This window comes from Nicrophorus vespilloides, unplaced genomic scaffold (assembly GCF_001412225.1).
Source record: "Nicrophorus vespilloides isolate i.1.1-1 unplaced genomic scaffold, Nicve_v1.0, whole genome shotgun sequence".
Lineage (NCBI taxonomy): Eukaryota > Metazoa > Arthropoda > Insecta > Coleoptera > Silphidae > Nicrophorus > Nicrophorus vespilloides.
Window position 1 is genome coordinate 276,070 of NW_017100098.1, and position 26,885 is coordinate 302,954.

At 33.1% G+C, this 26,885-nt stretch overlaps 1 protein-coding gene across 2 annotated transcripts; it reads right to left on the bottom strand.

Annotated features, from left to right (window-relative positions):
- Window positions 1-604: 604 nt before the first annotated feature.
- Window positions 605-25,187, bottom strand: LOC108567878 (hemicentin-1-like). Of its 2 annotated transcripts, none has more exons than XM_017928592.1 (13): window positions 25,058-25,187; window positions 22,562-22,770; window positions 17,443-17,556; window positions 16,644-16,847; window positions 14,318-14,469; window positions 11,809-11,953; window positions 9,945-10,075; window positions 9,718-9,877; window positions 4,090-4,383; window positions 2,323-2,625; window positions 1,350-1,658; window positions 950-1,080; window positions 605-842 (listed from the first exon to the last, which is right to left on the bottom strand). In XM_017928592.1, the coding sequence occupies exons 1-13, from the start codon at window positions 25,183-25,185 to the stop codon at window positions 711-713; spliced, it is 2,412 nt and encodes an 803-aa protein (XP_017784081.1). In that variant the 5' UTR covers window positions 25,186-25,187; the 3' UTR covers window positions 605-710. The 2 variants fall into 2 exon arrangements, with proteins under 2 accessions (XP_017784081.1, XP_017784080.1); XM_017928591.1 differs by having other exon boundaries at window positions 606-842; window positions 950-1,095.
- Between the last annotated feature and the right edge of the window lie 1,698 nt (window positions 25,188-26,885).

A 26,885-nucleotide genomic window follows, 5' to 3' on the forward strand; every position in this document is an offset into this window, starting at 1 on the left:
ACCATGATTGTAATTAGTATTTTATAATAGATTCTGTATAGAACCATATATTACATAAGTAATTTAGATAATTTGTTATATTTATTTTATTAAATACTAAATTAGTGCAAATATTCAATTATTTTAAGTTGTCCAGAAATAAAGTCGGTAGTACTAATAATACACTGGAGAGATAACAACAACGTTCCTCGGGAAATACAGAAGATTTATATGAAACTGCTTCTCAGGTTCTAGTGGTTCACCTTAAGGGTGTAATGAATAATAATATTGCCCGGTGAATTATGGATTTTTAAGGGAATCTAAAATAGGATGTCGCGATTATATCTCAAGACATCTGCGATTCATATTATCAATTTCAAGACCAGAACCATTAAATATTTCAGAAGGTGGAATACATGCGAGATGACCTAATACGTTTTGAATAAAACATAAATAAAAAATAAAACACAGGGTAAAAGATATGGCATATTTATTCGTGGTTAAAATTAATGCATGCAACAGTAAAAAGAATTTGACAGGATAAGCGTCAGAAAATCTTGATGAGCATTTTTTATGCGCTTCCAAGATCGTAAAGGGACTCCATAAAACTATCAATAAAGTGTAAATAGGAATTTAAAGCATTACTTATGTTGCTTACAGTGAATATTAATTCAATTTATTAGTTTTTAAATACATTAATAATATACATATGATAGATAAAAACAGTACATTTATATGCAACTCTCCTGTATTCGGTTAGATGTTGTGACAACCTCTGGGCCTCTATACTTGTGCGTGAGAGTCTGGGAACCAGTGACAGCCGATACCGGGATTCTATTTTGCCTTTGGAGACTCCTGTATACCTGAATAATTAAAGCAAAAATTTAAAAATTTATCCGTTCGGGTCGGTCGGAAGGAAGGCAGGAAGGAAACAGAAAAGACAAAGGGACAGAGAAGTAGATTTATTTACCGTTTGCGATGGGATGTGTTTTTCTTTGGCAACATGTCTAAATTCGAAATCTTCAACCTCGTCCTCGTTCTCGTCGATCTTCTGCTTCGGTGGTTCATACACCTTCATGAAACTCTGCGTTTGTCTTCTTTCTGCATACGGAAAATCTAATTTAGCAAAGAATCGTAATGAATGAACAATGTTAGTTATATCGTAAAAACAGAGCGCTTCACAGAATGAAACAAAAAAATTATAATAATGAAAACATTTCCAACGTATAGTCGTCTGGCAAGAATCGTCTATGAAATTTTAATTAAGATTTACTTAATTTTAATTAGCTTCTTGTTTGGCCAAGAGTTAATGAATTTAATTAAAAATGTATTAGTAGAGAGTCTAGTGTAATCCAATTGTGTATGCTCACCGTACTGATTCCTGATGATGTCGGGATCGGAACCCTCCGAGGTTGGTCCGTTGCGCAATGTTTCGATGATAGATGTGTCGGGTATGACGGGCGATCTGACGCCTGTGATGTGCCCATCAACAATAAGATCTTCTGCCGCGATTACTGCCTCCATGGGAACGTGCTTACTGCCGCCGTCGCGATGACAGGGTCTAGTGTAGTGCCTTCGACATAGGGCAGCCAGGACCAGGCAGACTCCTGCAGCTAAGATGCCCACTGTTGCCAATAAAACCAGGATCAAGGGACTCACCGGAATTCCTGCAGAAGTACCTGCCAGCATAACAAGCGATCAATGTAACATATTCTAAGACTCAAAAAATGAATACTATTACTTAAGGTATAATTTATTAAATAAAATTTGTATATGATATTTTCAAGATGCAGTAAATTGATATATAACAATGGGGGTTAACAGTTCTAAAAAAATCTAATTAAAAGCGGTTTGAGCCAAAATAGTAATGAAAGACGAAAATAATAGGAAATGAAAAAAAAGTGAACAGCTAGCTATATATCATGGTGGCAATATGTTTCAAATTATGTAGATAAAAACGAGGGGAAACTCGGAATATCTTTCATCAGTTGAATGGCGGACAAATTATTCTGCTAGCATTTCCATACGGGGATATGATACAACAACAAAAAACGAGAGAAAAAGAGATAGAGAGAAAATGGAATGGAAAGATAGAAGGGCCGTGTTGTGTTGTTGAGAGAGCGTTGGGATTCAAAGTGGATATACGAAATAAGGGTGGACTAAATGGCGAATGAGACGTATTGCCAAGCCACACACAATCCCGAGCGATTCGCGCCCGCTAAGACGAAAAGGAAATGAATTATACATGAGCATCAAGGAATAAAATATTCAGACGAGTCAAAGCGTGAAATGAGCAAACGAACAAGAAAATATCAGTAAATAAGTTACAGCAACGAAGGGTACCTGTATATTTGGCGACGCCCTTGAATGTGACAGCATCGATGATGGTCGCATCGCTGCGACCCTTTGCGTTTATTGCGTAAAGCATCAATTTGTAGCTAGCTCCAGCTTCAAGGCCATCCACGTAAAAATTTGGAGGAGTCCTGGCTGCAGTCACGTTGATTTTGGAACGTAGACTCGGAGTTTCCAGTATTTCCATCAGAAAACTTTGGGGCAGACCTCCGTCGAAACTCTCGCTGCACTCAACTTGCAATGAGTCCGACGTTTGATTCATCACCGTGCAGTTCAACAGCGGAAACGGCCGACCTATAAAATCAAATAACGTCTATAACTTCTTCTTTTCAAACATAAATCAAATCCAATAGAAAATTTCAGCTGCTTGTAACGCCCAACAATTTGAAAAATAATGAAAACAGTTTATTAAAATATTTATTTGTAACATATAGTGCAAATAATATCTAGGATAAATATTATTGCAATGGACTGCAGTCAGTAGGCCTTTCTGTGATTTTATATAATACATTTTGTTTTTATTAATATTGTAAAGTTTATAAATAATATCGAAAAGTTTAAGGAGTAAGGACCATTCCGGTTGAATATAAATATGCGTAAATAGAAAATAGTGTTCGGAGAATCAGCAGACTTTAAATTCTAGACGGTTTATAGTAAAATGAATATGATCAGGCATGTTCTGAAATACAATGAGAAATAATTAACGAACACTAATTACGCCAAGTTTAATGAGTAATTTGCGTAAGTAGTTCTTCTTGCAAAATTGTAGTCCGTGCAGCTTTTGTCCTCTATAATTGAAGCCGAAAAGAAAGTTTCCAACCACTTTCTATATACGCGAGTTTGCAAATCCCATAAAACGTGTTGCATAAAAGCCTAAATAAAATGAAAATAAAAAAGCGGATAGAATCTGATATTTCTTACATTGCTTGTTTTTTTTATTATTGTTCTTGTTCTTGTTGTTACCGGCGTAATTTAAAATTCTGTTATTCTTGTTATTCGACACATGGCTATGTCGCCGGATGGTCATGGTGTGTGCCCTGAATCCGATGAAAAAGAAAGGAAGGTAATTTCGTTGTAATTGTGATCGATGGGAGATACGGACGTGCGATCCTAAGAACTTGTGTAATTGTCACAATTTACAAGCGAATACTAGCACCTTCTTAATTAGGCCGTAATGAAAAATTTAGGTTTCTCGCAAAGATGCAAAAGTTTACGTTAGTTGAATGCGGAAATCGGTTGTTACAAGTACGTGAGGAGAAGTTCTCTTCAGCCGCACGTTGGTTTTCGAATTGTCGCTGAATGGGTTCGGAGGAATGTTTGATGTTATTAGATTATCGACGAACTAGTGAAAAGTTTTCAGAGCTTGCAAAAATGAGAGAGACATGTTGGGTAGATAGGATGATGTTCGGTCGATGAAAGCTTCAGGTTTTCAGAAGCCGTGCATAAATCGCAATAAGCTCTGTGCATACATTTTCATAAAACTCGTTACGAATTTGCGGTCAAATAAAATTTCTCAAATAAGTGCAATGCCAGCCACCGTTCGTTCCTAGGTTTCACGCAGAACGTTCAAATTTTACATTCATACATAAAACATGGGGATCCGCAATGCACCGCACTTGTCGTACCGCACGGCAGGCCAATTTTATACCAACCATGCCACATTTTATTATCGCAATGACTCTTCAACCTCTATTACATTATCATATCGCATAGTATAAGCCACGTCTCAAGCCGCAACACGCATTCATTTATTCTTACCTGCAGCTACTACCTGGAAGACACACGGCACGTGCTGGTGGCCAACCTCGTTCTGGCCCCAACAGGATAATGTACCATAATCCATGTCTGAAACGGGGGTGTAGTTTAGCCTGGAAGAAGACATCTCACTGGTAAAGCGGGTGGTCGAAACCTCAGTCAAATCTCCGGAATTGTTGAATGTCCAATGAAACGTCACAATAGCAGGATTCGCGTCGACCTGACATCGTAACGCAACAGTTTCCTGCTTCAATGCACCGTATAACTCCTCCCGATCCTGCACACAAACGGGAGCATCTGCGACAAAAATCAAACAACATATATTAAACAGGTTCCGATATTTTTAAACTATCTTCATAACCATATAAATCAAAGGTTTTTTGTCTATACAAAAAGGAAAATGATTTAATTTGAAAGCAATTTTTTATAATTATAATTAAGTGAATATATTATATTGTAAACTTATATATATATATATAAATTTTTAACAACAATAAATATACCATCTAAATCTTGTTTGGAACTTAAGAGGTGAATATAACAAAATAACTTAATTCTTATAATTAACACAATTATTCGTTTCCTTGTAAAAAGAAAGGGCAGAAAGGGAATTAAAAGTAATACAAACAAGGGCATGAATAAGAGGCAGGAAGAAATAATAAATGTACGGAAAGTCGTAAATTGCTTAAGCGACAAAATCCAAATTACAAAAAAGAAAAGCGACTGGGGGAGTTGCACGAAAAGTTAACGGTTTTAACGAATTTAATAATTTCATTTTGCAGGGTTCAAAACTGTTTGTTAGTTTAATTGCGGAACAGACAGTGCGAGTAGCAGCAGCAGCAACAGCAGCAAGACTTTTACTTATCAAATTATCCCGACAGTATATTTACACACCAACAACTCCGACCTCGAATAATTTTTGCTTCCCCGAGAACGGGAAAACATTAACACGAACATACAAAAAGCACTTCTGTCCTCCTCACTGTGACCGGCAAAATAGGACAACCAACAACAAGAGAAAAAAAGAAGAGGAAACTGTAAGCACCCAGGAGACTCTGAATACACATTTAATATGAAGTATGTACGTTACCACCAGAATAAATAGGAGAAAAAGTGTATTGGTGCCAAAGGCAAGATCCGTTTTCTTATCCTGAACCGCTGCTCGAAAAAAATGTATAATAGTATACACTCTTGATGTATAATCTCTGGAGATCTAGTGAATCCACCACTAAGTTCTATATATAACTGTGGAAGAGCACATATCGTATTGAAAATTCCATATTTTAACATTCATTAATTATGATACACATGACCCATAAGCTTTATTATCGATGTATTGGCATGCGAAACATCGGTTAATATAAAAAGCATTTATTTATAATTAATAAAATAAATAAGAATAATATAACTACACATGTGTTTCACGCCTTTCGTTGACCCTTGGCGAAGGCAATAATAACCCCTTAAACTTTTGAGTCTGGCTTTTTCGGCTCGTTCGTATGAAGTTTATAACCCTCCACCAAGCGGAAAAAAATAACATTAAACGAGATGACATTTCACAACGATTGAATAAAATGCAGCAAACATTAAGTCTGTCTAAATATGCTATTTAAAACTGAAGGAATATTAATAATGGTTAAAACGTAGAGGTATATAACAAAAAAAATATTAAAAATATATTCAATCACGTTATCACTCAATTGTAATATTAAAAATAGATAAAGAAGGAACGAAAAGGAATATTTTAAATTAATTATTTTTTAGTATCATCGGCTCTACTAATTAAACATAAATATTAATTATTTAAATGAATACATGGCTATGCGGCATCGTAAAATTCAAGTACAAAAATAGGTTTGGAGCTTGTGTATATGTAACAAATTATTTCTCATAGGACATTCTGGTGCAGGAGTAAATGGAGCTAAGTAATTATGTGGCGGAAGCTGCAGAATGTTGCAAATGGACCGGGCCTTGCATATATAGATGCCATCTTGCGGTTCGCGGCGTTATGCTGGAGCAGCTTCCTTGTTTCGAGACGGTAATATCATGCAACCATCCGGTTTTCAAATACCACCATTAAATTTCCTTATCAAATGCACAAAGAAGCTTCTCTCTCTCTCATACAAAAGTCATTATCGTGACATGTTTTTTTTTTAATTTAATATTTTACGCAATTTTATGAAAAGTATTCATTATTATCAATGCATTTGCATTCATACATTATGAACTTAACTATATTTACTACATACTTTTTTAAAATAGGATTTGTTTTGTATAATACGTCAAACGGCTTATTAAGCAATAAGATAACAATGCATGTTAGCTAGTGAAGTTTTCGAACGTATTCAATTAATTTTGTATTGTAATTGTGTTTGTAATGGGGATGTAAATTAAGTTATGACTGAATTATATGCACAATGTAAGAACGAGGAATTACATTTTGTAGGACTAATGAAATCCCCTCGCTGCATGCCAGAAATAAATCTAAGTCTTTAGGTAAGGATTTAAATCACAAATAAGATTCCTTTCTTACCAAAGCACATTACAAATGATAAGATGCATTTTCGTTTTTGCATATTCACCATTCAATTAATTAAGTATTTTATATGTGTATTTAACACATTATAATATCGTATGAAATTTGACCCTCCTTAAATTACTATTGTGAGGATTACTAAAGTTATCTTACGTACTGTAATCGCTTACCAAGTTTTTTTTTATAAATTGTTTCTTTATGCTTTCCCAAATATATTTTTATTTAATTTAAAACCATTTCGTGATATATTTGAAGTTTTTCTTAATAGCTTAGATGTTTGGTATTACTATTTTTATAAATATGTTTGAAAATATATGTTTAAATTAAAATCTAATTAATCTATTTTTGAGTTTTATACTGATCGTTTGTTTATATGTGAAAATAAAACAATAAATGTGTAATTTTATCAATTTATGAATACTGTAGTTCAAAATGTATTACAAGTACGTTGCTTACAATATAATAGTATGTGATGGTAGACAATGGAATGGCGAATCTAATTGAATTTTGCGGACATATTCTGGTCCTTTTGTAGTACGACAGGGACCCTTTGTTCACCAAAGCATACTTACTAAGTGTATATCGTATGGTATCACATAAATGGACGATGTCACAGTACACATTTGACTTAATATTTTTTTTAAATTCGTTATTGCATGTCTAATGGTTTGGATTTTTCTCTTGCTGATTATGTAATGCAATTAACATAACGAGTACTGAAGGGTTTTGGTGTGGATATTGGCCATCCTAATATATTAGTTGTGCTATGTGTCTTCGGTCGGAGCGATTGCTTTGTGTATATTTTATTGCGGTACACATTTGCAATGTCGACTGTCCCTGTTCCTGTGCCTGTTTCCTCCCTATGCTTCCTATGTTCCCGCTGCTTCCTCCACATCCGGGTCTTAATAAATCAATGCAGCCTGTGGGATTGCGCATCCTATTAAACAGTTTACGTACTGTTTATCTGAACTCTCGGTCCCAGCTTTGATTTCTCCCGCATGCATTACTGCATTGTTGTGCCCGATCGAACAACAAATGCATTATTTAACCTATACTATCTACCCCTACATACTGCCATCGTTCCGAAACTGAACGCTAAATATGTTACGTAAACAAGGTTTCACAGAAAAAAAAAGGAGTAAAAAAATGTAGACAAACAAACCATAAACATATTTCTACCTCGGGAGCACATTCGTGTTACAAAATTTACTGCGTAAATATATATAATTGAACGAATCATTATTTTTTTAAATTGTTACTAGAATATGAAAACATATACACAGAACGTTATAATGGTTAAATTCATCTTGTTGTATATATATATACATATTTTATAGCGTTCTATATTGTAAAATGAAAATTATTTGCTGCGGAAAATTTTGACCGTTCATAAAATACAAATTTATTAAAATCGATTTACATAAGATTTTATTTGTATAAAAAAAAAATTGGACACTTTGTTTATATTTATTGATAAATTTTGCTTTTCAATTAAATGAAGTGACTGAAAAAGACATTAAATTTGAATATGAAATAATAAAAATTCATATCGCAAAACCGCGGTGTATATATGTTTCCCCTATAAATTAACGAAAACAACTAAAAACATCGCACAACGCTCAAATAGTTCCAAACGATCAAAGCGATTGCGGGTTTGTAAAATACGCACAATACAGTATTTTTTTCTTCCAACTTTGTTACTGTTTTTTTATACGATTGATTTGCTGTCACATAAATATACAAATTTAAATACCAAAATCTTCCTAACCCGCGCTTAATAATGGGATTTATTCGAGTTTTTACGGATATGCAAAATGTATATATTTCACACATTACAAACGGAATTCGGTTCAATATTAATAATCAATATTTATAATATTATTTCTGTCAAAAAAAAACCTGGAAAATATTTTTTTTAAGTTTTATTTAAATTTACGATCTGACAGTCTGAATATTTTTTGAAATTTTCCTACAAAACAATAATCCAACATTAATATAACGAAACTAAAAATTTATTCAATTCTAAAATTTATATGTGAGATCAAGTGTCTTTTTAGTCTATTATCCAATAAGTTAGTGGCTGTTTAGAGCAAGAGCCATTTTAAGATAAAGAGCCGCATATAGACATTACAATCGCTAATTTTGGTTAGTGATATTAATTTTCTAACAAAGCCACCGATGTGAGCCGCAGTTTCTTCTGAAAAGAGCCGCATGCGGCTCCAGGACAACGGGTTTCCAGACTATCTTAGTACCGCCTATATAAGTTTATTCTAGAGTTAAATTGAATCATTATGAAAGGTAAGTTTATATGTATGTAAATACATATTTGATATAATTTCATATAATATGTCTGGATTCGAAATTGCTCCCATCATAGATCTCAAAGGTTAATGTTCTCCATCTTGTCTACGTAAGGGTACTTAAACAAAGGTGTAATTGTTTTATAGCCTCGCTCTAAGCACAGGTGCTTTTGACCACATCCGAAGTACGTGGAATGCAGTAGCCGAAGTTATGATGTAATTCTGGAAACTTTATTATTTCCCTACAGACAAACTAGTAAGTAGTTATTACACAAAAGTATATGGTGAAATTATTTACGTCGAAATAAAGTGAAGTTATTATTTGTAATTTCATATTATATTTATGGGAAAACTCGTTTAAAGAAAGGTAAATATAACTAGCATTAACATATACGAGTTGTAAGTGTAAATTACTATCTTCTAGTACAGAGGCGGACAACTTTTCACATTATAAATAATCAGTATTTTTGTAACTATTCGCGATTGACCTATTTGTCTAGCATATTATTTAATGATAATTAATAATAAAATTAAATTCAACAATATCACAATAATATAACAATGACAATTTTAAATTAAATATTTTAAGAAAAATCATAATATCTATTTACATATAAATTGTATAATGAATTAAATATAACAATAAGCTTCAAGGTTTTAATCTGTTTTCTTAAATAATAAATGACAGATTAAAGACGTAATCGTCTTTATGATGAGATGAGGTTAGAAAGCAGTAATAGATGTACGATCGGTGTTGCGAAATAAGTAAGATCAGGGTTAAATCTTGGAACTTACATCTAACTGTGAGGGTGACTGGGTTGCTGGTTCCACGGCCCTCCGAATTGGCCGCCATACAAGTGTAATCCCCAGCAGTGGCACGTGTCACACTCTGCAGGACTAAGCTCTGATCGCTGAGAATTACCCCAGCCGATACGTTGTGGTGAATTTCTTGGCCCTACGAAAATCCAATAAAGCCCCGTTTTCGGACACCGCCTTTATCGCACATTGAAAAGCGTACTCACGTTATGGAACCAGGAGAGTTTATACATTTTCGGATTAGCACGTATATTGCATTCGAAGTAGACGTCATCGCCTTCCTTGATGTCCTCCGGGTTCAAACTCGAACCCATCTTCAACGTCACAACAGGCATATCTGAAACAGATAATAAGAGCATTTTTAATTATCTTCGTTTTAATGTTGTAAATATAAAAAAAACAAATATTACAGAGAGACGTGAGCGCATCCCCAAAAATCAACGAGAAAAATAGTTCTATCCAGCTTACCGATACTGCCTTTGTAGCGCTTTCCTATAGTGTATGATAAATTGATTGTACTTTTGTATCATTAATAATACTCCGACTGTTTGGAGAATTATCCGATATCAAAACATGTTCCAAGTATAATAATAATAATAAAAATAATAAAAAATAATAAAAGCAAGTAGAAGGAGTGATATATAGCAGAGGAGAGATAGATGGATGGGGAATAACAAAAACAAAGCAAAAATGCTGCAGAAAAAGGAAACAATGGAACACATATAAATCTATTCAATTAAATGAAAAAAAGGCATGTACAGTAGCGGAGAGTGGTCCATTGTTGGGAGCTGCAGCCCAACAATGGAAATAACGTATATAATGCGATTTCTGTTACTGCCGACGTCAGCTTAATGCAGAAAACTTTCCTGTATTTAGTTTGAAAGACCACACACGGGCGATAGAAGTTACAACATATCAAAGTGAAGCTTTATGAAAAGTAAACCGGGAAATATGTCCGTCCAGTCGGCCATACATACAAACTTTCCGTATAAATTTGGCAAACATAATTCACGCCAAGGGCACACACCTAAAGCTCAAAAACGTTTTTAGTACGCCTCACGACTTCAGCATGCATACATGCACATGTTTTAATCAAATAAGATCTTCGCTCGTTACTTTCAGTTCTACCGAAACATGTTTCGGATTTCAATGCGCCCATTCGAAACTCATTTGGGTAGGAAACCAAAATGTTCTGACTCCAAGAGACCGAATCGAAACAATACGGCGGCGGAGCTCGCGATTGTTCTTCCATCCAAGATTTACCACCCCTCCATCTGCATTGAGGGAATGGCATAGGAGAATAGGGAGGAGGGAAAATCGATTGTGCGCTTCTCCAAAATTAACGAGTTATCGTTTTGTAAGCTTCATATTTATTGGCGATAATGCGTAATTACCGGATGAAAATAAATTTTTAGATGGGTTTTAAGTACAAAGAGCTTAAAATATTTGATCGTTAATTAATTGCGCGATTATAGCGAGACTGCATGAAATAATCTATAGCAATAAAGAAAGTATTTATAAATCCAATATACAATATATATACTACACTAATGGTTCTCCTGAATCTGAAAAATCGAGGCAAATATTTTTTTTATCAAAGAAAAAAAAAATGGATTACCAGAAAACTGAACTCGATAATTGAATAATAAATTTTACTTACAGCTCCCCTTTTTTATATAGATATAAAAATATCACAAATTAGCAGATATCTGTATGCTGCATCAAAAGTGTGATACAGAATTGTCTATCAGGTGTACAAAATACCTTTGATTATTAACAATTGTGTTATTTAAACTTACTATAGCACTACACAATCTAAATACGTGCACATAGTAATTGGTACGACTAATATATTATTAATGTTAAATTATGATTTCAAATCAAAGAATTTTCAATACCGAAATCATATTGAAATATACCAAACGAACAGTGAGAATAGATAAATTAATTGGTGTAGGCTCGGAAAGTTGGAGTTGAAACAGACCGTGAGTAAATATGCAGAGATTAAAGAGATGGATGGTAAACTGATGAAAAATATAGTACATTTCAAACGAAATGTTGAAAACTTACAGTGTACGTTAAGCCTCCACTTGTCCTCGAGGGCGCTGTCGGAGATGGACGGATTCTCCGCCCGACAGGTCAAGTATTTGCCATCGTCATCGATCACCGGTTCGAAAGTCAGGATGCTGAGGCTTTGGTTGTTCTGCTCGGAGAACTGGAACCCAATACATACATTAAAATCATCACTAACCAATGCTACGTATAACCTGTTGCTAAGAAAACTACTTTCAAAATATTTATCAGAATACAGGATATTTGGTATTATACATTTATTCTATTTTTTTAAATTAGAGATACTTGTAATCAGAACTGAACATAGTCAAGATTCTTTTTACTCCCGTTATTCACAATTTTACGGTATATATTTTTTTTTTCGTAAACCAATTTAAACTGAAAGCTTTCTGTACATAAAAGCTCCAGGTTTTAATTTCCATGTAACAACACGCAGCTATTGATGTGCTTAATCCTCAATGTTTGGGGATACTGGTAATACGTTGACGATTGCATACACGGATTGTGCTTTAGAAATGTTGAATAAAAGCGGATTCAAATTCAACCATAATAGTAATTTTGTTTTAAAAAACTAAAAGTATATTGAAATGTATACTTTGACATGATCAATTTTTGATACTCATTCTAGCATTATACAAGTCGCAAACGCATGTAAACACATATTTATCAATAATCTAGTAAATATCAGCTAGAGTAGAATTTAGGTATTACAAATTTTTCCGAAAAGTGCACAACGTTATTAATACTATAAACTCGGTGAGCAAAGATATATTTGATATTCAAAGCACATAATTCATTCATTTGGATAAAGTACATTCTGTGTATAATTAATAAAATGTAATATATTGATTATTTAAATCAATAAAATCAATGTGATATCCGTGGTTTTAAATAATGTATACCAACAGAACAGACAGTTTCAATAGAGGGATCCAGATTAAAAAATAAATTCATTTATACTATTTTCACTTTTATGTTGGATATTATTTGCATTTGCGACATGAATGTGTTATTATTTATTAATATTCATTTGTTTTGTAAATTTTGTTTGTAAATACACTGCGAATAAAATAATAATATTTTCAAATGTTACATTTATTTATTTGAATATATAACATTATTTATTAATGATTGTATCACTCAAATATGTACATATTATAATTAAAATAAATTTAATTCTATTTAGGGAAAAAACTAGTCATTTTTAGTTTTTTCCCTAAATAGAATTAAATTTATTTTAATTATAATATGTACATATTTGAAATTAAATTAAAAATTTGATAATTATGTAACAAAATATAATAGATATATTGATTTGTATATTAATTTATTATAAAATATATTTTTATTTATTCAAATATGTATATATTGCATGTTTTATAATTTAATTGATATTGATAAAGAGCATATGATTTAGTAAGTATTACAATAAATATTACATAAATTCTGATGTGTTGATATGTGTGTATTGCATCAAACATCAAAAGTTTCTATTATATTGTAAATGTAAAATTAAAAAAAAATATTATCGTCAAATTTGAATTCTTTATATATAGTGTTACGAACCTAATATATCTAGAGAAATAATTATCGAAAGATTTTTGTACAAATAAAAAATAGTGTACTTAATACTGGGTGATATAAAAAAGAATTGGTGATAAATTCGTCGTGGGGATATAAGTAGAAAACAATTAAAAAGTAGTCATGGATTAATTGTTTTTACGAATGAAAGTCGTGGAGTTGTAACACTGGTCTATTTATTTGAATGTTTGTGTAAAGGCAATAAATTTTATCGGATGAAAATCGGGAAAATAGGAAGGAAAAGAAGGGTTTCCTGAAAAGTTATCCGAACTGCTAGTACTGTGGCAATTTAATTAAGAAAATTATCAATGGAGTAGTTTGCGAGTAGGAATTTAATATGTAAAAGCAATTTAATTATGTAATTAGTTTGTTCGTGGGCATGCGGATATGTGCAGCATCTGTTTAGAAGTTGGATGCACAGCTGAATAATTTTTGAAAGCGAAAAGGCTCAAGAAGGACTTTATGAACTTCAGCCTGTTTCAAGTTGAGAATAGTTCAGTTCGAGTCTGGCTGCCTCCCTCCTTCCTACTGCAGCGCACGAATATACGAATGTAGTATCACATGAAATGGGGAAAAATCATCCATTCCACAACGTTTCTCGAAACAGCGTAACAAAATATTTGCTAACTATCATATAAAAGAATAGAGGAAATGTTTACAGTGAAAAATATAGAATAAAATAGGAAAAGCGAGTCTGCCGGATTCGTTTCATTGTTTTGCAACATACAAATTACCTACACGCAAAGAAAAGACGCTTCCCTAGGTACAACGTAGAAATTATATAAGAAACGAACGAAAAACAACGACATATTTTCTATTTTTAATGCTGCATAAATAGTTGAAATATCCGCAAATGGGTTCGGTGAATGGTTCATTGGAATAATGATAGAAATACGACAATGCTTCTACACTTTCACAGACTTACATTCTTCGCCAGCTTCTTAACTGGTCTGCTGCCCTTCCACCAGGTGATCACGGCTTCCGGCCGGGATCCGGTCGTCCTGCATTCCACCTCGTACCTCTTCTCAGCTGAAACCTGCTTTTCCTTTGTCAGAATGCTTACTGATTGGGGTTTCACTGCAACAAGTAGAAAAAGTTTGGTGAAATATGGATTCAGCCAATTTACATTTATATACGGCTGCTCGCCTTTTTCTGCAAACTCCTCTTCGACCAAAGCAAAATTGCATTTATAATTTCGTGAAAGACAAAAACGTCGACAAAGAAGGCCGCGAGGAATAGAGAGCATTAAATATATTTTAAAATATTCACGGAATGACAACAAGCTTTCCCCTTAAAAAGTGCACCCTTATTCGAAGGGTATAGGGAGTTGGGCGCTGCAGCATTCGTTTTTATATTCGTTGATGGTTCTTTTGCTGTTAGTGACGCCGTCACCACTTTTATTTATCGCTTAGTCCCAGTCCCAAAGAAATACCCCACTTTGCATTAATTTAACTATCAATCATTGCATCAGCATATTTTCATAAACATTTAGAAACTATTAATAAAACTTGAAAGTCATCTGTAATTGATTTCCATTCTTTCTATTCTTTCTAAATAAATAAAAACAATAATAAATTTTATACATAATGCTATTTTAATATAATATGAACTATATCAAACCAAAATTTTACATTTGTACATATATTTTACAAATATATATATATGGCCTTGAACTATAAATAACTACTAGCACTATATGCATCGAATTTTTTAACTTTTTAACAAAGCTATTTCTATGAAAATAATAAATTATTGTTCGAATAAGTTCAGTTTGAAGACCATTGTTAGTGATAACAACCGATTACATCTATCATCCTGTTCATGTTACAAAGAAGAACCTAGTAAATAGAACTAATCCCGTTCAGATTACCAATAACAAGGAGACTTGAGCCAAACGCTAAATCTGTAGATTATCATTGGTTTGCAGTCGACCCATTGCAAAAGAGGCGTCGTTCCTAGGTCGCGGCAATAAGAAAAGGAAGATCGGATGAGTTGAAATATTGGTCACGTAAAACGCGGAAAGCCTGGACGGATTGTATCAAATGAACGTTTTCCAAATGTTGCATGAGATGGCAAGTTAGTAGCATTTATATACTCATTTAATTGTTAAAGAAAATACGATTATATGTCTGGAAACTTTGGCACAGATAAATATTCCATTAAATTAAAAGCATTGGATTATGAATATCACTGATGATCTTGCGGCTCCCTGAAACAATGCATACTCGGCCTTTGTACATACAATGCCGTTTGTATATATCAATTAGAGTTAAGCAATTCTACAGGTACTTTCATGTTGACACTTTTTCACTAAATTTTTGATTTATTTTATAAAATGGCAATTGAACACATCTCGAATCCGTTCATCCCATTATGTCAGAAATAATTGATATCCGCTCGGTGTTTAACACTTATTAATATCTATTGTGATGGATAACATTTTGCATTGAAATAGCATCTGCTAAATTACATCATCCGTCGTTATTTTGAAGTAGTACAATAGTAGTGCAGTCAGAAATTAATATAAATTGAATATACAAAAAAAAAACAACATGTTCGTGATATAAATCAGCCACTAATATAAAATTCAGCTATGATTATTTTAGCAAATCTCATTATCAAATATTGCAAATAATAATTAGAATTATAGCATGCAGCACTATGTTTAATGTACAAACACGCACACGGAAATAATTAGCATCTGCATCGACTGCTCTATTGCTTACCAATAGATATCATTACATTTCAATTACGTAGATGTATGCAAATTACAGTTTCATAATTTCTATTGTCACAGAAAGCTTGCGTTGATTTATTTAAATATTGACTAAACTCACTGACATTATTCACGTAATTGCATCCATTGTGTGAAATAATTATATACTGGATGCTACTGAATGGCCACTGGGATTATTATTAATTCAAATATGCGATGTTGCTCATTGAAGTTCTTCGATTAGAATAATATAATTATCCCAATTAATATAGAAGTGTAAGGATTACCCTTGTGAATATGTATTTAATTATTATATTAGATTACGCATAAATCTGATATTTATACGCGGAACTTCATAAGTATAGAAGATATTTTACTTAGTTATTCAAGTATATATGTCACTCGAAAGTACATGAAACTTTGTAAATAAATATAATTTTATGCAATATCTGCATATTCTGTTAGTAGTAGATCCTTTTTATATAGTTATTAATAAGCAAAAATACTTGCTCAATGGTAAAAAAGAAATACTTACAGTTAATATCAAGTACTACCAAGCTGGTTGCAGGTGGTGCCAGAACGCTGTTCATTGCCTGACATATCAGTCTTGATTTCAAATGTTGTCTTCCAACATTTGGGAAGGTTAAATGGTTGACGACAGTACCATCGGAGCGGGTCTCGTATGAGTCATCGATGATGGTATTCTCCAGGAACCAAGTAACCCGAGGTCTGGGTCTGCCTGTAATATGCAAGAAGTAAAAAGTAGTGAAACGTTTGTTTACGATGCCACCGGCATTTCAGAGCGGATCCCGACCGATATGATGGAGAACGTCATGCGGAATATAATATATAAAACGATAAATTTTTATGTCGCTGTAAAAGTGTATGGAAGAGGAAGAGTGAGAAATGTAGCAAAAATTCAGTCGCCGTTGTTTCATCCGACATCCGAATGGAAATCCGATTATTTCCCTAAAATTCAATCCATTCATCGCGAAAACCGCACCCGATGAAACACTGTCTGGAACCTATCGGAAATATCGCCACTTGTATTCGAGCGTCCTTGTTTATATTATGATTCCACCGAATTTTATGAATAATTCACGAACGATTTCGAAATTTCCGGTCCCTTATCCGCCGAAAACCGCCCTCGATTCTGCATTCCTACTGTGATTATTTTATTAGCAAAGAAACAGAAGGGCGCATATAAAATAAAACCCTCCCTCTTCTCATTTCCTTCCTTTCTGTTTTATCGCCGCAATCGATACGAAACATGAAAATTAATATTATTCGATGGAACACGCCGTACACAAAACGAAATATGAATATTTACTTACCTCCGGCGACTTCGCAGATTAAATTGACGTCGGATCCCTCATTGTAATATAGCTCCAATTTTGTCGTTCTATCTCTTCGGCGTCCATCATAAATAACAGGCCTTTCAGGCGGGACTGCAAAAGAAAGCCTAATTAATACGCTTGCCTTGGAGCACACATTTTATAGCCATATTACAAACTCATTACAGTGAAAACGAGTCATGTTGTTTCAGAGTTTCATATTCGTCCTTTTACACATCAACACATATATTGATTAAATAATATAACGCTGCATTCGCACTGCAAACGTGACTTTCAGAGTAATATTTTAACATGTATTGTGATTGATTACCATGAAAAGACATTTATAAAAACATATATACATTTACGTAATATTTTAACGTTAAAAACATTAAAATATATTATCTTTTCATTTAAATTCTATTCTATTCGTAACAAAATTGTTATATTTAAATAGTTTTTGTATTTAATATGTTGTATTTATTATTTAGTATATTGGCAATATAAAATAGGAAATTTTCATTTTCTAAATATTTGAAAATATTAAAAAAATATGAATAGAAATTAATATAAAACAATTATAAAAATAATAACTTGAATCGTCATTAAAATATAGATATGGGATAAATTTGAGGTATGTTGTGTAGTTTAATCAAAAGTCGTAAACAAAAAGACAATTTGGAAATAAATTGAGGAGTACTTCCATGGATATGTGTAAGTCTCACGCAACGTATATAAATCGCGCAATTTGTCGTCTTCCTGTTGCGAAATTAAAGTTCGACGTCGGCGCAGAAAGAAAACGGTCTTCCTCCCATCGCGGAGGAAACGCGGAGAAAAGGCGGCATCGGGTCTATTTCCCAGGCGGTGGCTGTCCCAGGATCCAGGCTAGCTGGCATCCTTTATCCCACGATTTCCACCGTCATCATTCTTCCAAGTTAAACTGCTTGTGTGCCGAACTAGGGTCGTTTCCACCTCGACCCGCACACACAATAAAGAAAAATGTTTTATTTTCGGGGTATATAAATGCAAATTTTGGGTCGACGAATATTCCCTACAACCTCCTCTGCTTCTCCTCCTCTTGCACCACACAAAAAGCAATTACATAAAGAAACAAAAAAACGGGAGAAAATGGAAATATCTATGTTAAAGGCGAACAATAGTTGTTGGGACCTAATTAACCAAAACGAAACCAATCGTTTTAAAATGTTATTATGTTCAAGTATAGTGGAAGGCCCACCCTCTCAAACATAAAATTACAGTATAATTGAATTTTAATTGTACTGCGAAGTTTTTATCAGATTAAAATAATTACATGTAATTATTGCCGGCACCCTTTGACGGTGCATTTACTACAAAAATGAAAGAGCTCAGAATGTTTAAACAATCAGATAAGAAAAAAATAAGAATGATGTTTGATATATATATATCAGAAACGACATTCTATACAAATGTGAAAAACTACGAGATATTTATTAATAATTAATTTAATTTTGTACATTGATGAGTATATGTGTGAATTAAAACACAACTATATGGCAGAAAAAAAATAATAGGTAGTTTGTTGGTATACTTCTGGTCGATAGGATGATAATGGAAATATTGAATACAAATTAGTTAAAAAACCTTTATTAAATAATTTAGTATAAGTTTATATAATATAAAAGTTATGCGTTCATGGAAATTTCTAATTAAAGTTTTCATCATCGTCTTCCTGTGATTGTGTGATGGTAATAAGAAGCCAGACTCCTGTTTATGTTGAAACGTGTTCGTCAAAAACTTAGTGCCTTGTCAATTAACGCACCGAGAGGTATACGACTCGACTTACATGCTCCGTATATCAAACTTTAATTACGTCGAGTTTCTCTTCGGGAAATCACATAACATCTGGACATCTAACATTACAAAGCTGCTCTAAGTGTAATTTAATATCAATTTTCAAAGGAAATATAATCCGACGGATCTTCGGATTTATGGTATAATATTTAGAAATCTTGTGCCACTGCCAAATTATAATTCTCCGGTTCGTTTCACGGCATAACATTATCGTGTAACATATACTTAATTAATGACTAGTTACACTTAATAGTTATAAATTATAATACGACTGAAAAATATTGATTGTCACTCTTTAACATAACGATCGTTAAATACGTGAATGATAGTTAAAAAGTAGTATTATATACAATTAAAGTTATTATTTTATATCTATGATGAACTGCATACAATAAAACATAATAAATAATAAATTGTTTACTTAAATGGAATATATAATAATATTTTAAATATGAATTTAGGAATAGGACTAAATACGGTTAACGTTTCTTAAAAGCAAATTGCAAAATTGCTTTAATCATTAATTTAAATTCATTGAAATTTTTCCATATTTCCAAAATTTATAAATATTATATTTTGATTGATTTTTGAGGAATTATAACAATATTGCTTCTTTTTGAGTTGATAATCGTGATACAATTTGCATAATTGATCGTAATAAATTTGTGGAAATTAATACAAGAATATTTATTACTCGTCTGCATCGAAATAGTTTGCATAGGTTTTTGTAGTCGCGGTTCTTGAAATCACTGCATTGTTAATGATAATTGAATGAAAAAACGGCAAGCTGTAAAATACAGGATCTAGAATGAATATGGTTGTTCTTTGGGAATACGATGTAACGAAGAAGAACGAGGGTCGATCCCGGGGGCACGCCTCGCAACTAGGAAGTCAATCCTCATTCAAAATTTCCAAGTGGATCACTTTGAAAGCAAGACCCCTGCGCGATGTTTCCAATGTTTACTTAATAAACATTTGTTTATTCTATTGTCGCACAATAGAAATTTTAATATTTTAAAAAGTTTATATATATATACGATTTTGTTTATTTTTAATAGTTGCAAATACAAATAAATACGATTTTTCCATCCATTATTGGACTACTGCTGAAAACCAAATATATTCATTTTCGAGGGAACATATGGCAGTACCATTATTTATTAGGTAAATTCAAAACAATCGGACGCAATAATATTAACAAGTCGATAAATCAAGGCGTAATATGTGGTGTAGTTTGCAAAATGCGAAATAAACAGGAAAGTGAATAAAATAAAACATGTTAATATATCTATACTTTCGTTCGTTTTGCACTCGACAATAATGATAGAAAGGCGTATATTTTTTTTGTTTCTATAAATGGGACCTCGTATATTCCTATTGTTGCGGCAGTGATTTACGCGCTTGCTATCGGATCGGTTACACAAGGGCGGCACTCGAATTGGGATCCATTTTTGCTAAAGCGATTGAAAGTTGAAAGCTGTTTGGAAATTGTGTCGGGATTGAAATGATATGTTGATGTATCTAGTTTATCACGTTTATGTTACTTGTTATCATCCAGCTATAATTGGTTGTTAGAAGTTTTGGCTAAAGTTTTCCTATTTATGAGCATCTTGCTGTACCACGTTTTAGCTGTTAAAGATATAACATCTAACGGCACTCAGGAAGATCATATTCTATTTATAAGTAGTTAGAAAACAATGACGATGCCAGTGAAAAACAGTTCTTGATTCAATAAGGGAACTTGCGTAAAGATTGTCATTTCTCTTCGTCCGCTCGGACTCTTGCCTTTTCTAATTAAAATTGATACGCTCACGAAGTTTTAGCGTAAATCGATAAACCGTTTGGCTGGAGGTTATGGGTTTCGGCTCGTCTCGAAACAAATGTAAAATATAGAAAGCCATTTGTGTTGAGAGCGTACGTGGATTTCCATTTAAATCAATCTGACGTTCAAATGCAATATCTTCTTAAGGCTTGTGTTTAATGGATTGATAGAATTTATAAGCGTGGAAATTGGTACCGGGTTTCGTTTATATGTGCCGGCTTTGGCGTGGCCATGTTATGTAACCCATACAGACGCAGATAAGAGCTGCATTGCGGGCGGCTGCCGTAACCGATGGGTCTCGCTGCTCCCCCGAGCTGGGAAAACTATGCCCTCCGAGCCTTTTCAGCCGCCCTTCCCCTTCTTGCCAACGGTTATGTCATATAAAAGCCGTAACTCATCTCACGCTTTTACAAACGCTTATAAGCAAATTTATATCTAGACTAACTTAACTAATTTTAGAGGAAATTTAGCTACCATCATAATTATAAACTTTACATTTTCACTCTCATCTAAAAAAAAAAATCCATTAAACTTTTATAATAATAAAATATATCGGCACATATTCTGTTTTCGTATAATTTTCATATCATTTTACGTAACTTGATATAAAAATATTCGTTGGTCTTCCACATGATTGCATTATTGAGCCTATTTATTTCATAAATTAGAAGAAAGTTCAATCTGATTCTTTTGTATTCATTTATTTATTTTAAATGAATAAATATTGATAAGTGTTCAACTGGTCTCGATAGATGAGATAATTGCTCATATTTGTAACGCTTTGGTGGATGCGCCGGGCTAACACGTGGCTTCAGTCATTAAAATATTTCCCTCAATTTACTAAATAAGATGACAATTCGTAACAAACGTAAAACAATAAGCCAAATATATATGTTCTTATTTTGTTTAATTATTGAAGTAATATTATTTATGATCATTGCTATTACATTTTTTTTAAAGATGATTTGGAAATTGCTGTTTAACTTGCTGCTTTAGAGAATGGGCGGTTTATGGTTTCGATTTTTTATCCGAACGTTGAAAAAATTGAAGACGTTAAATTCAAAAATGCTGAGTTACACGTAGGGGGAGAAAGATCCTTGCATTTGCATATCTAATTTACATGATTACATTTACGTGTTGAGCAGATGACGAAATTGTGGTTAACAAGAGAACAAGTGCAATCTAGAGATAAAGCAGAAAGAACAGAAATAAACGTTGGATTAATCAATGCTTCAACAAACGTAAATAATATTCTATATTACTAAAATTGCTATTTGATTTGTGAATATGTATTCGGTTGCGACTCTTTTGTAGTGTACGATGTTGAAAGTCGCGCATACGGCAATTTGTTTCCTTATGTACCTTGTCGATAATATAGCTTTGGGATATCACATATATCTATTGCGCACATTCTACGACACAGTACCAAATATATGAAATTTTCAAGAAATATAAAATACTTACTGATAACTGTGAAATTCACGTTGCTATTCCTAGTGGGTGAATCTTTAAAATCCACCCTGCATCTGTAAATGCCTTCATCTGTGAGTTGTATATCATCTATAACTAATGTTGCTGGATTTGTTGCAGCTCGGAAGTAGGCGCGTGTTCCAAAAACTGTTGGGGACGACCACAACTTCGCCTGATTGAAATGTCTACCTCTCACGTCGAAGCTGTAACAAAGCAAAAGTAATTAGTAAAATAACTATACAATTACATTCCGAATATAAAACATAAATTGAATGTTCAATGAATGTATAGTATTTCTTTTCTGCATAATGAAATTGAATAACAAAAAATCGCGATTAACAAAAACCTCAAATATAACCTGATCCTTATATAATGTTGAATTGGAATATAAAACTTTAAAGCGGTTCCTTTATGTGGAAACATATTTTGAAGAAATTTATCTGAGCGCTTTAGCCCAGCCTTAGTGAAGCTCATAACGGTGTCCCATTTATATTCAAAATCTATGATAATAATAATCCGTGCACTTTTAAAACTTTAAATTGCCCTCTAAAAGAATATATCGATTCAGAGGGTCACGAAATATCAAGTGTGAGAGAACACAGCACGTTCCTAAAATAATATATTTAAAGATATCTTTTGTGCTGCTTTCGAGGGCAGCCAACACAAGATTATCATGTACATACATAATATATAAGAAAATAAAACTACTGTAAATATTACTTTAAGTCCAGTATTTAAATTAACTTTTTGAAAGAACAGGAATCTGTTCAAAGTTAAGGTAATTTTTATTTATCTAGGTATAATATATTCTTTTTAGTAACGTTTGAATAAAATTTTCATATTAATTGAAACTTATTTTTATGGGAAAACATTACAAATTATTTTTTTTTAGAATATGTTTCTTTTATAATCCCTCAAACAATCTACTTAATGTAATTGTATAATGTGTTACAGAGCAGTTTGTACTCCAGATAAATATTTATGTCTGAATCTACAAATATATTATATTTGAATCAGAAAATTACAAATTGCATAAGAAATTCAATTATATAAAATAGAATATATATGTTTCTATTTTGTATTACTCTTCATATTTTTGAAATGGATTAAAGTATAGTAAATTGTATGTTCCACATCATCGCGCACCCTAGATGTCAAATGACAGCAGCCACTTTCTGGAAATATTCAAAACGTTGCTCTTTTATTTGCTCTCTCCTTGCGTTCTGAACACAGATACATTCTGAGAGATAACAGGGATCGAGAAAACTGAGGACCCTCGTTGTGTATTGTACTTATTTATTCTATTCGACTGCTCGGTATTTGTCTCATAAACAAGAGGTGAGGGGTTGTAGGAGTTTGGTTAAACTTTGGCGGCAATGATTGCGGTGGTGGAAAAGCAACGAGAGCAAAACGGGACAGAAGATTTTTGAGAGATTTACGAGCCCCGGAAAACGTTTTCATTGCGGGTGTGAAAATTGTCCTTATTGTCTTGGCAAGTGGGCCAGAAACGCGCGCCATAATGAATATTCATCCGCGTATATAAAAGCCAATCTCCCAGCAAAACTCTGCTCCTGCGAGAGCTGGAACCGTTTTAATAGAACACTTAAATCAAGTTATAAGACAAGAGACATCTTGGCTAATTTAGGTGCCAGATCATAATATATAAAGATACATAAACACCATAACGACATAAAAAACATTAAATCGAACAATAATTAATATATATATATAAAAAAGACATCTAACATTACATCCTAACATTATTTTATGTTAGGATGTTTACAGATTTTGCTCATCCTTAATTAAATGTTTCGCGTAACACAAATAATCAATTCCAATTAGCTGTATAAATCTATTACCAAAGAAAAATAAAATGAATGTTTACTTTTCATTAACTTCAAAAACTGCCATTAACTCCGAAACTTCTAAAATCTTATCGAGCACATCATTAACTATACAATAACAATGAAGCAAAAAATCAGGAGGTGAATTCGTTGCTACTTTGTAATTGTAGGTATTTTTGAATACCTTCTTTAGTTATAACTGTTAGAAGAGAATGTAGGTTTGTGGGTTTTAGAATGGCAAAGATACTAATTTGATTAAATGCGAAGCGCAGCAGGAATATCACTACTATTAATCGCCGCTTAATATATTTGTAAAATATAGCTGAAAGTCTCCGCAGGTAGTGGATATTTTTTTCATTAAACCTGCACTCTAATCGATTGTTTCGGTACGCTTTTATCTAAATTACCTGCCTACTATTTCATCGCCGAAATAAAAAAAAAACACCTTTTCCACTTATAATTATTCCTTATTGCATTCCGTTAACTAGCCATTTTGATCATTTCCTATAACATATTTGTTTATTTATGTATTAAATAAATAATATCTTTCTTACTTTATTTATATATTCATTTTTATTAAAAAATGTTGTAAAAATTTATGTTATGTAACTATTAATAAAAAGTAAATACTATATAAATTTCTTACCTATACAATGGTTCCCCAATACTTTCTTTAAACCAAAGGACCATGGCTACAGCGTCATCTCTATCTCTGGGAGTTATATCACACGGCAGTCCTTTCTTCTTAGCTAGTACACCCTGTACATCCTCCATGGGAACTGAAACATACAAAAATAGAGTATTAAAAACATTTTTCATATTCGACTAAATCTAATTGATCAATTAGTTTTGTGGTTTTGCTGCTGTAATTGATTGGTTACGACAATTAGTAAAATTTAATATTCTCAGAGTGGTGGCAGCGCCTATTATTATATACAAACTAAGTAAACAGATTATCTAAATTGATTACTCTGCAAACAAAGTAAAACATAGTGCAAGAATAAAACGATGCAAAATGCATATAAATAGTAAGTAATTCGAAGGATGTCTTGGCATGATGCTGTAGGAATACATAGATCGGTTGAGCGTAATGACTCCAAGAGACATTTAATATTTCGAGATGAGATAAGAAAGTTACACGAGCTTATGTAATTATGTGGAGGAGGGAAGAGGCGTTACAAAGGCACTCTAATGAGGTTTATATTCGCGTAGAGAGATCCTCGAAGGCGTTTTATATACACATCCGTTTGAAAATTTATTTAAATTTAATTTCATTATTTCGAAAGGAATTTGCATAAAACAAACAGCGGGTATAATCAATGCCTGTGGTGAATGTCGTTCGAGCGGCGGGACTGAAATAATTTGAGACAAAAATGCTGGTCGGAGCTTAACGGGTGGGAAACTGGGAACACACAGAAAGTGTGAGAGAGAGAGAAAGAGTGGAGTAATGGAGAATGGGACAAAGGCTACAAGAGATACTACGATGCGAATTGTATGAGAGTGAGAGAGATAAAGATGGGAGGAGCTTACACTTTGGGAGGACAGAAAAAAAAGGGGTTGCAAGTTGATTAAAGGGCGAAGCGGCACGCGGCTGTGATTGATGCGCCAAACAACAGACGGACTTGAATAAAAATAATATATATTAAGGCGATATTAAATGAGAAAGTAATGGAGACCCTGGGCGACGGTTTTATTAAAAACTTCTCCCGCGACTTTTTCAATAAGGCACTTTATGCCAGACACCTCGCGACTAGTAATGAAGGAGATAACATCCCATCTCATAATGGAGCCCCCACCATCTCTTCTCAACCGCTCGCCATCGGTAAGATCGATATCTAATGGTCCAACCAACAAATCTCTCAGCAATCAAACATTTAATGTATGCATGGTGGTTATCTGCATGTTTCCACAGGAAATCACTCACTCAAACCATCCTCCTCCTTCGACCCCCGTTATCATGACATTTATTATAATGCGAAAGATATAAACGTTCCCAGCTTTCGGGTCACCAAACAAAACTTTGAATCACAACGGATACGTATTGTTATTGCAATTAAGTAGTGTTCCATTCCGCATACAAAGTGCCTGCCGAATAGTTCTGCTAATTTCATTAAGGTCCCCGTTCAGTGCCCCAATTTGAATGCCGCTCTCACGAAAATGCCTTCAACTAGCCCAACCTACAAGTTTAATACAATACCTAATTGTCAAAACTCTTTCCTACAATTTACCCACATTCCTTACTATTTCCCCAAGAAAACCAAACTTCCGCTATTATCATTCAGGTAGATTTGCCAAATTTAATTACTAGTTACTCAAAACAAATCAAGCATCTCCAATATCATTTAGAATCATTCAAAATTCACTAAATCATTATTAATTATGATTTGCTTACACCTCAGCTTACTTATTATTTATGAAAATTATACAAACTACGATAGAAAAAAAAGATTGTAATGAACACTTCATTTATGTTT